This window comes from Phodopus roborovskii, unplaced genomic scaffold (genome assembly GCF_943737965.1).
Source record: "Phodopus roborovskii unplaced genomic scaffold, PHOROB, whole genome shotgun sequence".
Classification (NCBI taxonomy): Eukaryota; Metazoa; Chordata; class Mammalia; order Rodentia; family Cricetidae; genus Phodopus; species Phodopus roborovskii.
Window position 1 is genome coordinate 36,193,250 of NW_026126418.1, and position 17,342 is coordinate 36,210,591.

Below are 17,342 nucleotides of genomic sequence, written 5' to 3' on the forward strand. Positions count from 1 at the left end.
AAAAGAGAGGTGCACAAGCTTCAACACCCTGGTGCCTTTTGATAACTGATGTTTTTATTTTGTTACAGGCAGTGGAGCAACTGCTGTGGTCCAGGCAGCCCTATGCAAACCCAGGCAAGAACGAGTAGCCATAAAGCGGATCAACCTGGAAAAATGCCAGACGAGTATGGACGAGCTATTAGTGAGTAAAAGGGAAGGGGCTGCCTGCTGCCTGCTGCCTGCTCTTCTGCCCTGGGCTTGTGGGGATGGATGGGTGAGAGGAGAACATGGTGTTGGTGGGTAGTGCTACTTTGGAATCAACCACACTCCTCTCCCCTGCACGGCGATTCTCTACCACGTGAATCCGTGGCTGTGACAGGCAGTATTCAGGCTGCACAGCCCCAGCACCCCCCCCCCCCCCGCGCCCATTGTCTCAGTGTGTCACTATTTTATACCAAAGGAACACATGCCATGCTCTCAACTGAAGCCATGTGATTTCTGACCCCAGAGTTCAGCTGTGGGTTCCTTCAGAAGTATTTTTTTTTTTTAGGTCATTTCTGCTTTTATAAATCACAAAATCAAGCACAAATTTAGGTTTTGGGCTTTTTCTGCCCCTCTTTAGTGGTTACCTTGTGTTTCTCGTTTGAAATGAGGCACTTCCATAAAGCTGTCTATGTGGATCTGACTGTGGCAGTAGCACCGGTTGGTTGAAGGGACATTTGCTTTGGGCTTAACTGACTCATTATTAAATGAACAGCTTAGCAAATGGTTATTAGTTATCCAGCAAACTGTGAAGGGTTTTAGAATTTAATCTCATAAATATAGTTGTTGTTCTGCCTGCCAGGTTTTTTTTTTTTTTTTATGTTTTTCTCCCTTTTGGCCATTTATTTCGGGATAAAACTGCAGCGGAGGAGTTAACTGATGGGTTATCCCAACACTAATCCCAGCACAAATATTAGTCCAGCAGCACCATACAAGCTACAAAGTATAATGACAGTTGGCTCCACATAAAGAAGGCTTTTGTTTTATTCTACACGGGGAATGGAATGCCATTAACAAGAGCTTTTTGTCTCTCCTCAGAATATAGCTTTTATTTCAGGCATAATTACAGTACACTATAGTATAAATTAAGTTCAAGGAGAAAGCTGTACTTTTCCAGATCTTCCATTTTAAATCAGGTTATACAATGCGTAGATCTCACTGGGATTGAAGCAAAGGACTGCCGGCCAAAGCCCAGATTAAAGCAAGGGCTTCTGCAATTAAATGTTAATTTAGAAACATCATTCACTTATGTTTTTTCTTTTTTTTTTTCCTCTTGAAATTTTGGCTGTGCAGTGCCATGGGCATTGCTACTGCGTAGGGCTTATCTGTTTCTAACTGTAATGACCAGTACAGTTGTGCCTTTGTCATTTACCAGTCCTCAAGGTCACCTTCCCTGAGTGGAAAAAGCATTGAATAAAATGGGGGGAGAGTTGGGTCCTGCTTCAGCCACTAACATGTTTTTAACTTCAGTCGCATTGCCTAATAGCTTTGGGTCATTTTAAGAGAGAGCTGAATTGGAAGATCCGGAGGTCTCTTGGGAGTCTTCAAATCCTGTGGCTGTGCATGAGGTTGCATCTCCCCCCTCCCCTCCTCCTCCCCCCCTGCATATGTGAACTGTACATTAACATTTGTGCATTGTTTGAAATATCCCTTAAGAGCTTGCCTGTGATGTTTGTGTTTCATGGTGGTGCTCTGTTGGAGCCTTGGCCACCTCTTGACTACCAGTATTTTATTTAGAGTGTGAGCGGTTTGAGTGCCTAGCTTTTGGGCTGCACTGGTGCCCTGGTCTGGTGTCTTTCAAGCTGCTAGTTAACCGGGGTCATTGGTTGCTTTTTATTGCAGTTGGCAAACTGGCTTAGATTGGAGGCTAGCAGAGACCTCCTTACTCGTCTCTTTCTTTCATTTCTTAGGATGGTAAGGATACCGGCACAGGCTGTAGGCAACTTAGCTGGCTGGCTCATTATTTCTTTGTACTTGGCTCCTCTGTCAGTCTTTGTGAGTTGTGTGTTAGGCGTGGTCAATTTATTTTTCTGACCTCTTATTCTCTCACTGTAGTGCCCAAGGTACATAGAATGCATGGATACTTACTTACTTTAAGTATAATAACATAAATGTAATAAATAAAATCAAATGTCGAAAATTGCAAATCTCATGCTAAATTAGTGAAGAACGTATTGCTTTGGCCTTTACTCCTTTGAATCTTTGCCCTTTTAGGGCTTTGGTATATTGAGAGATGGTGGGAGGAAATGGCGCTGGCCCTTCAGGATGTACTTCGATTCCTAATTTCTTTTCATACAAAAATAGTTAAGGATTTAGAATATAGCCTGCCCACAGTCATTAGTATAACCTGCTTTTGTGGTCCAGATGATTGACACAGGCGCTTTGTGTGGCGCAGAGTTGCTGTGCCCTTTCGACCTCCAATACTGCCGTTGCTTGCACTTTCATTATTCCTATGGTTTCACATTTTGACAGTGTTTGGACATCCGGTATCCTAATAATCCTCTAATTCCATGAGTGTGTATTATCTCCAGGTTGGGGCACTGCATCATCTCCCATGCCATGTGTTAACTGGAAACCATTGTTCTTAGAAGAAACAATGGCCATTGGGGTCTTTATCTTGTGAGAGCATTATGTCATAGAAGTCACAATTATCAACTATTTACTTGCTCTTGGAACATCTGCCCTCCCCTAAGGAATTTTTAACCCCCTGACCCGTACATACTCCCTGCTCTGTTTCTAAGCCAAAGTTCTCTCTGGGAGTCCGTTTGCCCTTGTCCCATGATAAGGGGAATCTACATGCCATGCCGAGCCAGATCCGATGACACACAACAGTTTTGGACAGATGACCACACAGACACACTGTGCCTTTGACTGTGGCCATGGTCTTGGCTCCAGGTTTTGCTAAAGGAGACAAGTCATTAAAAGTGTTTATCACTGTGCCAGCTTCTCCGAGAATATAAGGAGGAAAGTAAATGTCAGATGAGCTCATTGGTACTGAGTAACTGCTGATTTAAACTTACCTGTTGAAATGAGTTCTGCTGCTATTCTTCAAGGTTAAGCTGGCTGAAGATACAAAGATGTAATTATCTGTTTGTTTGATAGAAACTTCAACATCATTTCTTTAGGTTAAGTTGCAGGTATGTATATTGAATTTCAAGGCTGGTTGTTTATGCAAAACTTTGATTATGTAATTTAGCAGTAACTAGAGGTGAGCACTCCACAGTGAATGGTTTCCTTCACGTGTTGACTGACATTTTAATACTCTAAACTTGTGCTCTGTATCCTTTTGCATTTTTTTTTCTTGTCATTTTGGAGTTTGCCTGTGACTGACTGTGGCCTGTCAGGATGAAATGACTGTGGCAGGGAAGGCGTATTGCTGCTCTACATCATGCCTTTCTGTTTTCAGAAAGTGCGCTTCGTGAGCTCTGATCATTTCTAAGACGTGTTGATCCCACACTTACTGTCAGCCTGCATTCATCCATTCCACAGTGACACTGGTATAAGTGGAAATCTGAAGTAGCATATCACCTGCGGAAGACATTTTTAGTCGTGAATCAGGAATTTGTTCCCTTTACCTTTACCAGCTGTTTTGGAAACTAGAGGTCCCTGTTCTATGGGAAACCCTGGGCTAGTATGCTCATGTGGGGAGAGCAGTAGTGAGATGCTGAGCAGTGGCTGCCTTTCTTTTCCCTCTGTTGGTTTCTAACCACTTTTGAAGATTGATAGACAGATTGTGTACTCTCTAAGGGGATCTTAAGACTTGCTAAGTGAGTCAGACCCATTGTCATGTGGACAGGTGAGCTCCTATTGGAGAAAGCTTTGAGGAGCGTCTTCTCCTCCTTCTTCCTTCTTCCTTCTTCCTTTTTCCTTCTTCCTTCTTCCTTCTTCCTTCTTCCTCCTCCTCTTCCTTCTCCTCTTTCTTTTTGGTTTTTTGAGACAGGGTTTCTCTGTGTAGCTTTGGAGCCTGTCCTGGCACTCACTCTGTAGCTCAGGCTGGCCTCCAACCCACAGAGATCCACCTGCCTCTGCCTCCTGAGTGCTGGGGTTAAAGGCATTCACCACCACCACCCGGCTAGCTTTGAGAGCTTCTTGAAAATGCTTGTTTCTCTGGTTTGTGGTCAGCCTCAAAGCTTAGGAACACTACCCTAGGATCTTTTGAGTTTTCTTAAAACCCATGATATAAGTGGAGAATTGATCATCTTTTTTTTTTTTTTAAGGCATCTATTTTTTTCAGACCTTCATCAGATAAAATAAATTCCATAAACATACCATTTATTTTTATTTACCATATCATTAACTCTTCCCCAGCCATCAGGATGCTGTCCTTTATCCACAGGCTGCTGAACATTTTTGACTCAAGAGCTAATTTGGCTATTTTGATTGTGTTTGTGGTTTTTGTTGTTGTTGTTGTTTTTTGGACAGGATCTTACCAGGTGTCCCAGTATTTGCCCTACACTTTGTTTCTTCTGTCTCAGCTTCCAAAGTGTGGGGATTGCCTATGTGTGCCACCATGCCTAGCATCTCCTTGAGTCCTAGGCTTTAAGCATACTCCTCTTGCCGTTGTTTCTTACTTGAGTTCCTGTGTTTTCAACCTGTCTTTGGTTTAGTTATGGGTGGTTTAGCTTCATCTCCTCATCCACCCGTGTAGTGTATAGCAATGCCATTGAATCCACAGTTTAATCTGTGTCTTGTAGGAGAGACCCTTCACCCAGGAGCTCAAGCACTTGTTCCTTTAAGAGAGCAAGGCAACAGGAGCAGGAAAGGAAAGAAAAAAAGAAAGGAAGAAGATAGTTCAGGGAGTACATTATGAAATTATGTAATGATTTTAGTCTTCTGATGGATGACAGATGTGAACAAAGTCATTTGGAAGGAAACAGTGTCAACACAAATGATGGCTGCTGAGCACTGTGGTAGAGGATGGACGAAAGGTCCTAGAGCCAGAAGACTTGCCTGCCTCCCACTAACCCCCAAACACTGCTTCCTAGGGTAGGGAGAACTCACTTTCACCTCAGTCTCTCTCAGTCAAAGAGAATCATACTGGATGGCAAACAATTGTGGTTCCTTTAAAGCTTAGTTCTTTAAGAATGCACTCTTCGAAGCATCACCTAAACAAGAATACAAATTTCTGGCAAGTTGTGCTTATACACTGGCTGCAGTTACTGTGCTGTGGTCCTGGCAGTCTATTGCTAACTAGGTAGATTGGGGCATGCAGTGAGCCTTTTCCCCTGTGTATAGAAATAAAGCCTTCCAGTCTCTGCAGTGCCTTCACTTTTCAGGGTTCTGGCTTTTGTCCTTTTCCCTCTCCAGTTTGCCATGTCTCACACAAGATTCATTGATTAATCAAGACTTTTTTCCTCCTCAGCAAAAAGACATTGCTTTCTGCTGCAGGGCTACTGTATCTCCTTCCCTCTCTCCCTCTCCCCCTATGTCCTTCTCTCTCCCTCCTTAGAATCATAAATTAGCTTTGAATTATAGAGTGTTTTGGAGAAACAAAAGCTTTGGATGGTTCCCTGCTTTCATGATCGTTTTGAGAGGGATAATTAGCCTCTGGCCATAATGAGATGCAGGTTTCCCATCTCTGTATTGCAGAGATGGGCTCTGAGGCCCTCTGAGCGGAATCCCCTCTTTATTTGAGGCATAAAGAAAACAAACAGGCAACACCCCTACAAAAATCCCAAACCTTGCCTGTACTGTATTAGCAAAGTTGATCTCTTTTCAAGTCGTGTTTGCTTTTTATTGTGTGAGGATTATTCTACTTAGAAAGCTTCCAGCTTTGCGAATTGGCCTTTGAACAGTACAGTTTCTGAGTGTTCTCTCTTTTGCACCTATGAAAGTAGTTTGTAATTCTGTTTGAATGTATGGCTCTTTTGATTAGTAAATTGTCCACTCTCCAGCTCCGCTCGCCCTTGCTCAGTTGTGGACAGATTGCAGGAGGCTGTTCATTGTAGTCGTTTACACTACGCCACAGTAAGGAAGTGCAAGCCCATTTCATTGCACACAGCACTATTCGTACATTTTAGGTCTCAACTGCAAGGTTTCTGCTTTCTTGCCATTCAGCTTTGCAGTTATTTTAATATGTCTTAGTGTTCTGTGTTTTTTTCAAGTACTGTCCTGTTTGAGGCAGGGCACGAAATGGGATTCAGAAGAGTCTGTTTTGAAGATATGGGAACATTTTAAAGGAACTAGAAAATAATTACTTATATGCAGAGCAAATTCATTCCTGTAGTTCTAGACTTATATAATTAGCTTATAAATATGTATAATTTGGTTGGAAAATAGTTTTTCAGTTTTAGAATATCATGTTTAAAAGTTATGTCATAGTTTCATCAAATACTAATTAAATACTACTAATTGAATTTACACTTAAATGTATTTATGTACAAATGGAAAAGTTTGCCAAGATGGCTAAGTCTGTTGATTCAAAAAATGAATAAAAATGAACACTGCAAAAGAGAATTCTTTGGTCTTCTGTTTGTCGGCAGCAGAGACCAACCTAGTGTATGTTCATATGCAGAGGAGGAGCAGATTTACCTAGTGTATGCATCTGTATACACAAGAACACATACATCTACCTAGTGTATGTTCATATGCACAAGAACACATCTACCTAGGGTATGTTTATATGCACAGGGACACATCTTCCTAGTGTATGTTCATATGCACAGGGACACATCTGCTTAGTGTATGTTCATATGCACAGGGACACATCTACCTAGGGTATGTTTCTATGCACAGGAATACATCTACCTAGTATATGTTCATATACACAGGAACACATACATCTACCTAGTGTATGTTCATATGCACAGGAGGAAGTGTAGAACGGCCTTCACATTGAATGCATCTTTAGTCATCTGTGCCTTTTTCCAATGCTGGGGTCTCGAGCATGCTGGACAAGTACCTTTACCAAACTACACACCATGTTTCATTGTTTTGTACCTTTTGTCATCTTTCTAGAGCTCTGGACAATGTTTAGTTGAGACAAATGGTTTTGCCCTTTTCTGCTGCCTCCTTTTCTAGTTTGGTTTGGATTTTCCACAGAGAATAAAGCTGTGCCTGCAAATTGAGCACTGTGCAGTGTGCTGGAGAAGCATGAAGAAGGCTGTATATTTAATGACCTGTACCATATATTTTAATACTTGTTTCTTGATTATCACTTCCTTTAAATATTAAAATTGCTCCACAGAGCTTCATATAGTGGGATAGGAGGGGTCTTCATGGCAGAACTCCACTGGGGCCCTGTATCCAGAAGTGGGACAGGATATTCCTCAGAAGTCAGGTTTCACTTCACATTCCTGCTCATTGGGTCTGACAGGAAAGCCTGTCAAAGTGCTAGCAGCTGGCTTCTTGGTTCCCAGGAGTTTGACATGCCAGTGACCAAAGAAATTCCCCATTTCTGTTCATCCACCTGACCTTTTTTTTTTTTTGAGTATTTCCAACTGTTGAGTAGATAGCTGAGCCTTATTCTGGTTAGAGCTCTCTCTGTGTGTGCATGCATGCACACACGTGGCATCTGTGTGTGTGTGTGTGTGTGTGTGTGTGTGTGATTTATACATGCTAAGTTCCATGTCTCCACAACCAATCTTGTAAACCCTGTGACATACAGTAATTCTGTTCTGTCAATGAGTAGATATATTCTCCGCCATGCCTGAGGGATTTTTCAACCTCAAATGTCCCTGACACTCCACCCTGTGACACACCTCCACTTTAAAGCTTCCCAACATGGATTTAAGCTGGTGAAGAATTCCTGCTTCTTATGGACATTTTCTTATTCTTTCTCTTTTCAAAATCTATAGAACTTTCCCACATGTAATCTTGCTGTCAATTAGAATGTACTCCCATTAAACTCAGATACCACACCACAGAAAAGTAATCACTGAGTTAATTGGCAGAGCACAGTTTTTGATTTATTTGTAACAGTATAAGATAGGAGATTTTGTTCACTCCTTTAATTGTGTTTGCTCTGTTGACATCTTCCCCTAAAAATTCAAGGGTTTGCTTTGTAATACTATATCATTTTCATAATTAAAAAAAAATGGATGTGACATTCTTATACTTGAAAGTGACAGCCAGAAGAAAACATTGTCCTTGTAAAAGGTCTGTTATTTTGATTTTTGGTAAACATTAAAAATTGATTGATTGTTATTATTTACGTGACTTGAAATTAGTTAACTAATTTGCTCTTGACATGGAGTCTCACGTTTGCCCAGGCTGGCCTAAAATTCAGTATGTAGCAGTGAATGATTTTGAACTGCTGATCTTTCTGCCTCCAGCCACTAGGTGGAGCATGGACCGCCATGTTCAGTTTTAAATGGTGCTGGGGATGGAAACCAAGGCTTCCAGCTTCATAGGAGGGCACACTGCCAATCGAGCTACACCCTGCTCTTTATGGTATATTATTAGTTATGAGCGGTGGTTAATTCACCCTTCCTGGTGATGTAGATATGTGGAACTGCAAACCGGAGACTTACCTTCTGAAGTGTTTTGATTAACTTGGTTATCCCCATATCATTTAAGGGATTACTTAAATACTCGGAGAACATCACATACATTTTAAAGATATAGTTTTACTATCACTTGTATTTGGATGGTAAGATTTATATTCTTCCTAATTCTTTTCATTTAAAGTTCTTAGTTTTCTTTTCATTTTTTGATCTTTGCATATATATATATATATATATATATATATATATATATATATATTGTTCTTATTTTTTTTTCTTAAAACACTTTGAGGCAGCTTACCAGGATTCCTGTACCACACGTATAGTTACTAGGAAACACAGATGGCAATGATTCAGGGTAGTAGTAACTGACTCCCTATTGTCCCCATTTGTATTTAGCTAAATGGCCTGTACTGCAGTATAGGAAACCCCCTGAGTCATCAGGACCAGTGGTTATATCACATGAACCTTCTCCAGGAACAGGTGGACAAACTTCCAGGGTCAGCTCTATACCTTTAAGGCTGAGCCAGGTGCTAACCCTTGCAGTGTGATCAATACAGAGACTCACCTGCAGACAAGGGACCTAGCCACTGGCCAGTAGATACCCTGGGTTACTTTTTAGTACAGTGTTACATGCTAGACCTGCAAGGGGGTGGGTGAACCTCCCTTTCCTTTCCACACGGATCCTAAGTATAGAGTGGTATTAATCTTATTTTTACAGGAAGGGAAAGTGAGGCTTCAAAAAGGCTGAATATCATGCTAGGGTGGTAGGGAAGGTACAAGGCAGAGCTAGGGAGCGGAGTATGGGGCAGGGACTGTGTATATGGCCCAGGCTGACTTCAAGGCTAACATCCTCCTGCTCCAATCAGCTGCACTTACAGGAATGTTTCAGTATGCCAGGAAGCGCAGTCCTTAAAGTTTTCAGAGGATCAGGTTCTTGTAGCTGTAGTTTCTTTCTGTACTATTTATAGGACAAAGAATTTGGAAGTGGGGAAAATAAAGCTCATATATCAGTATAACAAAATCCCTCATAAATGCTGCAGTAATTGGGAGATTTCCCCTTCTAAATCCTTTCTAAACTTTATACACGTTTAAAAAAAAAAATATCTCCCATAGACTTTAAGATGCCTATGTCAGGTTGGCAGTGCAGCTCCATTTTTAGAGTACTTGTCCAGCTTGCACAATGAAGAACCTGGTTTCCATCCTTACCACTGTTACATAGTGAGTTTGAGACCAGCCTTGACTATGTTAGACACTGTGTGTGTGTGTGGAGAGGGGCATTGGAGAGGGGGCGGGTTGCAGAAGAGAGACCAAGACCTATGTGTCATTCTGTTTGCAAAGCTTGCCTCAGCCATGAGGTGTCCTTTGTTGGATGTCCTCTGATTTGTTCCCATACAGCCCCAGCAGAGGGGGGTTGTTGTGTCATCTGCTTTAAGGTTGCCCTGTTTTCGGTTGGGTTTACTCCTTAGAAACTTGGCCTGTGATTGATGCATTCCCAGTGGGGCTGCAGTAGCAGATTTGAGCCAATGCCATGTTGGTTTGTACTTGATGACACATGTAAGTCCTTGCCAGTGACTCTGGGGAGCCACTGTGATTGTTCTTAACTACAACTCTGGCACAGGCAGTGTGAGTTTGACCTCTGTTAGTTTTTTGTTTTGGTTTGGTTTTTGTTTCTTCTTTCAACTTTGACATCCTGTTCTCTATCCGTATGGACGATTTTTACTTTTTCCTGCCCCAGTGAGGCCCAACTGTTTGAATTTTACCATCTTTTCCCCTCCCATCTCTGCTTTCTGCTCCTCTTCTCAGCGTGGGCTCAGCTAGGCACCCTCTCTTCCTACCTGTCCCTCATGGTGGCATTTGTGTTTGTTGCCACAACATTGCTCTGCCTTGTGACACTTTGCTTACCTCCAAACTCAGTTTGATGTTCTGCCACTCAAAGCCAGGTTCTGCTGGGAAGCCTGCCAGAAGGAACAGAAGGAACCTTGGGCCTTGCCCCAGACCTGTGCTGTGGAACCTGGGCTTTTCCACATTGATCACATGACCCCATGTACAGGATACAGTTTCCAAAACCTGGCTCCATCCCAAATGCACTTCTGCATAGGCTGTGACCCAGTTAAGGGAATCAGAACTGGATCATGCTGTAGGAAGAATTGGATACAAAGTTTTCATTATGTTAATTTGCCCATCCTCCGGCAATAAATTAGTTACCTTTTGAGAAAAGAACAAATGGCTTTTTAAATAAATGTCTTTCCTAATTATGTGAATGAACTTGGGGCATTGGGGAAATGCTTGGATAATTTAACTGATAAGACTGTTACGAGGAAATTCAAGTAAAAGCCTCATCACTATTTTGAAAAGTAGACTTGCTTCCCTTCTCCCCCCTCCCCTGCCATTTGATGCTGATGATTCTACCTGTATTCTATTGAGCTATAGGCCAGCTCTAAAGGGATCTAATTTTTGGAAAGAATATTTGATTCAGCAAATAGAGTTTTCAGCTTCCCCCCTTTTACATTTTGCCAGAAGGCAGTTAAACCAAATGCAAATATGTAAATGAAGGGACAGATAGGCCCATAGAGGGCCTCTTTTCCTCCTGTGTGTTTCTGTCTTCATTTAGCTTCCTTGATAGTGCAAGGAACAACTGATTACTCTAGTGGCCTGTGCTTTCATCATGCCCATAGGCTTTAGAGGCCGCTGTTACATGGGGGAAACTATGAGGCATCTCGGATAGGATGGGGGTATGGGGAGTACGGGATATGGATCTTCAAACTAAACGGTGCTGCATGGTGGGAGCATGTGAGCCTGTGAGATACAGACTGATGGAAATCTTGTGCCAGCGCTCCACAGGTGTTTGACCTGCCTTTATGCTGCCCCTGTGGTTGTGCTGGTAGGAGGCTGATCTGTGAGGAGCTCTAACCAGTCTTTATAATTCTATAATCTATGTAGACACACACACACACACACACACACACACACACACACACACACACACACACACACAAAGAGAGAGAGAGAGAGAGAGAGAGAGAGAGAGATATTTCTCTGAAGTGTCAGATCCCCTGATACTCTTTGTGTAAGGTGTGTGTAGGATGTGTAGGATGTGATATCACGGCCATTTGTGTGTAGAGGCTTAAAACTCTTAATTTTCTTCAAGGCAAAGTGATTTCCTTACTTGTATACATTGGTTATTCATTGTGCATTTTGGTTGATGATCTGAAAGACTGGTGGCAGGAGACTGGGAAGGCATTCATTCACATGAGTGTATAGTATAAGTCCTCCTCTAGGAAGTCTACTAAGTCTGTCCCATCATCCCTTTGAGGCAGGACCAAGGCATCCCCACACCCCTGTGTCTAGGCTGAACAAGGAAGTTATCTCTCCATATAGAATGGGATTCACTAAGTAGCTTGTACATTAAAGTTAGATCCTGGACCCACTGCCAGTGGCCTCATATATTGTCCCAGTTGTACCATTGTCACCTTTATTAAGGGAGTCCTATGCAGGTTCCCCACTTGTCAGATGTGAGTCAGTGATCTCTTACTAGCTGATTCTGTGGGTTTCCCCATCGTGGTCTTGACTCCTTCGTTCATGTTTTCGCTCCTCCCTCAAGTCGATTGTACTCCAGAGGCTTGGCCCAGTGGTTAGTTATGGATTTCTGCATCTGCTTCCATTTGTTTATGGAAAAAGGTTCTAGGTTCTTTGAGATTGTGGATTTTAGGTTGGGTATCTTATGCTTTATGCCAGGTATCCATTTATGAGTGAGTACATACTATATTTGTCTTTCTGGTTCTGGGTTACCTCACTCAGGATGTTTTTTCTAGTTCTGTCCATTTGCCTGCAAATTTTAGGACACCATTGTTTCTTACTGCTGGATAGTATTCCATTGTGTAATTATATCACATTTTCTTTATCCATTCTTCAGTTGAGGGGCATCTAGGTGGTTTCCAAGATCTGGCTATTACGAATAATGTTGCTTTGAACATAGTTGAGCAAATGTCCTTGTGGTGTGAATGCACCTCCTTTGGGTATATGCCCAACAGTAGTAGTATTTGAGGGTCTTGAAGTAGGTTGATCCCTAATTTTCTGAGAAATCGCCATACTGATTTCCATAGCACCTGTACAAGTTTGCACTCCCACCAGCAATGGGCAAGTGTTCCTTTTTCTTCACATCCTGTCCAACATAAGCTGTCATTGGTGTTTTTGATTTTAGCCATCCTGACAGGTGAAAGATGGAATCTTAGAGTGGTTTTGATTTGCATTTCCCTGATGGCTAAGGATCTTGAACATTTCCTTGTCTTTCCACCATTTGAGATTGTTCTGTTGATAATTTTCTGTTTAGATCTTTACCCCATTTTAAAATTGGATTACTTGGTATTTTGATATCTAGTTTCTTGAGTTCTTTGTATAGTTTGAAGATCAGCCCTCTCTCAGATGTGGGGTTGGTGAAGATCTTTTCCCATTTTGTAGGGAGCTGTTTTGTCTTGTTGACTGTGTTTTTTTGCTTTACAGAAGTTTCTCAGTTTCAGGAGGTCCTACTTATTAAGTATTGCTCTCAATGTCTGTGCTACTGCTGTGATGTTCAGGAAGCAGGCTCCTAAACCCACTTTATTCAAGGGTTCCTCCCACCTTCTCCTCTAAGAGGTTCAGTGTGGCTGGATTTATGCTGAGGTCTTTGACTCATTTAAACTTATGTTTTGTGCATAGTGATAGATATGGATCTATCTGCAGTCTTCTACATGCCAGCATCCAGTTAATGCTAGCACCATTTGTTGAATATGCTTTCTTCATTTTATATTTTTAGCTTCTTTGTCAGAAATTAGGTGTTCATAGGTATGTGGGTTGTGTTAGGGTCTTCAATTCAATTCTATTGGTCTACCTATCTGTTTTTATTTGGCTGAGTTATTTGAGGTGCAGTAATGTGAGTATTAGGTAATAATGCTAGATATGTACAGTAGTAGCCCAAACTAGAAAGTGTTAGTTAGTCAGCTGAGTTAACTCTAAACTTAACTGGAAGTGCATAATATAATATATGAGTGATTGAATGCTACTAGATGGGCCTGTCTTTCATAATGACTGTGCAGCAGCATTCATGATGGTGCTTTGGTGACTAAGGGGTGTGCTTTTGCTATTGGACAGTACCATGAAGTGAATGGTGCTTCAACTTTATGAGCTATGCATTTATGGTCATGACTTTAAACACCAGAGCCGATCCAGTATGAAGTGGAGCAGTGCAGGAAAATGAGCTTTATTGAAGGTTTTCACTTGTTTTATTCAAAAGCCTTGTCACTTTATGCAGTCACATAAACTGTTCTCTGTAGCAGTCTGGACAACTGACCTGCAAAGCGTTGCTTTTCTGCTGTCTTAGCTAAGTGGACAGTTAATGTACTGTAGGCCTTAGAATGTCAACACTGCTGCAGTCGCCAGGATCTCTTCTGGAGTGAGACATTGCATCTGATGTTTCCCAAGCCTGTTTTACATTGCCCATCCCCAGTCCTATCTACCCCTGCCCCCTTTTTTTTCTGGAGGAATATCAACCAACTGAGGCATAGTTTGGGAAACCATAGGCTGGCATTCCCTCCATTTAGCAGCAACAGAGGCAGTTTGGTCTCTTTTTGGATGTGACCAGAGATGTGACCCACTAGAGTTGATGCTGGCCAGTGGGACCCAGTTCTCCCTTTAGCTTGCCCGGGCTCCTCGTCTGTCTCTCCCTGCTGAGGCCTATAGTTCAGGCAAGCAGCATTTAGTTCTGGGTAACACACTGGGCTGAAGGCCCCCTGTGCTGGGACTGGCAAGAGGGAGGTATAACCAGGCAGTCTGACCCAAGTGTCCTCTTCCAGCCACCCACCAATTGTCTCAGTTCCAGTAGTCCCTCCTCCGAGGACTTCTGCAAAGTGGAAAATCATTCTCTGTGACAAATTCCTCCGTGTCCAGGTCTTGCTGGCCTTTTCTTCTCTGAGGAGGTGATTGCTGGGAGAATTGTAATTTCTCGGGGGGGGGGGGGAGCATTGTATCAGTAGCCTGACAACCAAATGGAGTGACAAAGGGCAGGCTGGCTACGGTGTTGTATCATGTCTTTCTCTTTTGTTTATTGCAGAAAGAAATCCAAGCCATGAGTCAGTGCAGCCATCCCAATGTAGTGACTTATTACACTTCCTTTGTGGTCAAAGATGAACTTTGGCTGGTCATGAAATTACTAAGTGGAGGTAAGTGAGTGTCATTGTTTTTGTTTTTGTTTTCTTCTGTTTGGTGAGAGCCATCAATCACACTTAATAAGATGTTGGACTTTTTCTGCCCTTCAGTTCTTGGTTTGCAAGGCCAGATTTCTTTATTTGGTTTTTGAGACAGGGTTTCTCTGTGTAACAACCCTGGCTGTCTGGAACTCACTCTGTAGACCAGACTGGCCTTGAACTCACAGAGATTTGCCTGCTTCTGCCTCGTGAGTGCTGGGATTAAAAGTATATGCCGCCACCACCTGGCAGGGAACCATATTTCTTAATAATTCAAAGCCTTTCATAATTGGGTTTAATGTCCTAGAGTTTCTGTGTCCCCTTCTCCATGTAGCAAGTGTCCCCACCTTTTACATTAGGTGATGCCCACTGCCCTAACTGGCATATGCTCTCAGAGACCTCTAGCATTTCCCTGTCCTGTGCCTTTTCCCATACAATCACATTCTCTCTGTAGCCACCATTTACTCTTTTCAGAGTCACTGGCCTGTTGTGTGTGTGTGTGTGTGTGTGTGTGTGTGTGTGTATCTGTGTGTGTGTGTCTGTGTCTTTGTGGGTGTGTCTGTGGGTGTGTCTCTCTTTGTGTTTATGTAGGTGTGTCTCTCTCTGTGTATGTCTATATGTGTGTGTTTGTGTGTCTGTGTGTGTGTTGGTGAAGATCAAACCCAGGACATGTAGGATAAGTTCCCCAGTACTAAGCTACACCTCAGCCCAGTTCTTCCTCTTTAAAGTCCTTTAAACACAACTGAAGTCCTTAGCATGTCGTGTCCTGTGATAAGGAAGAGCGCTATGGGCTTTTGAACCCTTATATGGTGGCTAGTGTGCTGCAGTCTAAGTTTCTGTCTCCTGTTTCTTCACAATTTTAAATAATCAGTGGTGACTGGAGACTGTTGTACTGGTCAGTGCAGAAACTATGGAGTACCTGAAGAGACAACAACCCAATTAGCTCTACTCATTGAACCTGACATCCTGTAGCTATTCATTATGTTTTGTTACAGTTTACATGGAGAGAAATGCAGTGCCACTTCATTGGTGTTCAGTGTTGACACAAAGTGTCATCCTGTTGCTCCTGGGAATAGAGCTCTCAAGTTAGTAACAGTATACTTTACAAGGCTCTGCCACATCCCTGATTTTACTTGAAACAAACAAACAAAACCCTCAGCACCTCAATATCACCACCAGAGACAGAATGAAAATGATAACCTCTAACATCCTTGGATACTTACACTGTGGCTCCATCCTGTACAAGACTGTTCCCTTTCTTGTCTCATTCCATCTGAGCATCCTCCATATTTTCACCATCACCGTCCCTATTGTGAAGAAGCTGCATTGAAACTCATGGGACTTAGGCATCGTGTCCCAGGTCTCTAACTCTCATGCACACTAACTATTGCTGCTAGAGAAAAATGCTCCTTTAAAACTGTACCATGGGCTGGAGAGATGGCTCGGTGGTTAAGAGGACCTGAGTTCAATTCCCAGCAACCACATGGTGGCTCACACCCATCTATAATAGAATCTGATGCCCTCTGCTGGCAAACAGAGCACTCATACATATGATATGAATAAACAAACAAACAAATAAATATTTTAAGGATTTACAAAAACAAACAACAACAACAAAGAAAACCCCTCAAAACAAAAAAGCCAAAACTGTGCCATGTGGGATGGTGGTGGTGCGTGCCTTCAATTCCAGCTCTCAGGAGGTAGATACAGGCAAATCTCTGTGAGTTCAAGGCCAACCTGATTTACAGAGCTAGTTCCAGGACAGCTAGAGAAACCCTGTCTTGAACAACAACAACAGAGGCCACAAACAAGCAACCAAACCAAACCAAAACTGTACCACATTCCAAATGTTCTCTCTGTTTTACATTTTATAGTCCTGGACATTAAAGGTTAGAAAGCCTGCATGGTTTCCTCTGAAGGCTGCCTCTTTGTTGACACTCCTTGTATAAAAAACTCTGGGCAGAAAGGATGTCTTGAGAGCAGGAAACAGTTCTGTGGTGACTCTATAGAGCCAAAACTAGTGTGGTTGGATCTTGAGAGCAGGTTCCAGCTAAATTAGGGCTGTATTGTAATTAATTCATTGTCTTCTTATTTTAAAGAAACCCTCTTGCATCAAGCAGAGGGCTCATACGTGAGATGCCAACTTTCAGTAGTTGATTTCAGGGTTACATGGGTGGGGCTTCTAGGAAACATGTTTCTCCTCCTGCTTTCTTAAGTGCTTTCTTTAGTTTGCAATGAAAAGGGATAAAGAAAAGGCAGAGGGAGCCCATGGAGCCACACTGCAGCTCTGAGCTCACTCTAGGAGGCCCTCTCTTGCTGTAGCTCTGGTGCTGTGTCATTGGGATGCTCTTCAACAGTAGAGGCAGAGAGTCTTCTGGGCTCTGTTACCTCTGAGAAAATGGCCAGTTCTGGTGACCCGGATCCCTGGAAGTCTCAGGTTCTCTCTCCCAGGTGAAGAGTTCACTTCAGGTAGTGGCTCCCTCTCATAAACTTGAGAACATCCCTGGTTTCTGTTTTGAGGGCCAGGTAGAAAATGCATTGTTTGTTTGAGAGTCCAGTCCAGGCTCTGAACAGGGCTGAGAAAGGTAAGATAGTAGGTGGACAGCAGACTTGCATAGGAAAGGGGAATGTAGATAGATAAGGACTAGTGTTCATT

General features: G+C 42.5%; 1 protein-coding gene across 5 annotated transcripts in view; it reads left to right on the forward strand.

The window, feature by feature from the left end:
- The window catches only part of Stk39 (serine/threonine kinase 39), a 271,845-nt gene that overhangs the window by 62,036 nt on the left and 192,467 nt on the right, over nt 1–17,342 (forward strand). For all 5 annotated transcript variants that reach the window (XR_007834539.1, XR_007834540.1, XM_051184544.1 and 2 more), the window contains exons 2-3: nt 69–181; nt 14,554–14,662. Coding sequence is in view for 3 of the 5 variants with exons in the window: in XM_051184542.1 (XP_051040499.1) it covers nt 69–181; nt 14,554–14,662 (222 nt within the window). In the remaining 2 variants the exon portion in view is untranslated. The remainder of the gene's footprint in view (nt 1–68; nt 182–14,553; nt 14,663–17,342) is intronic.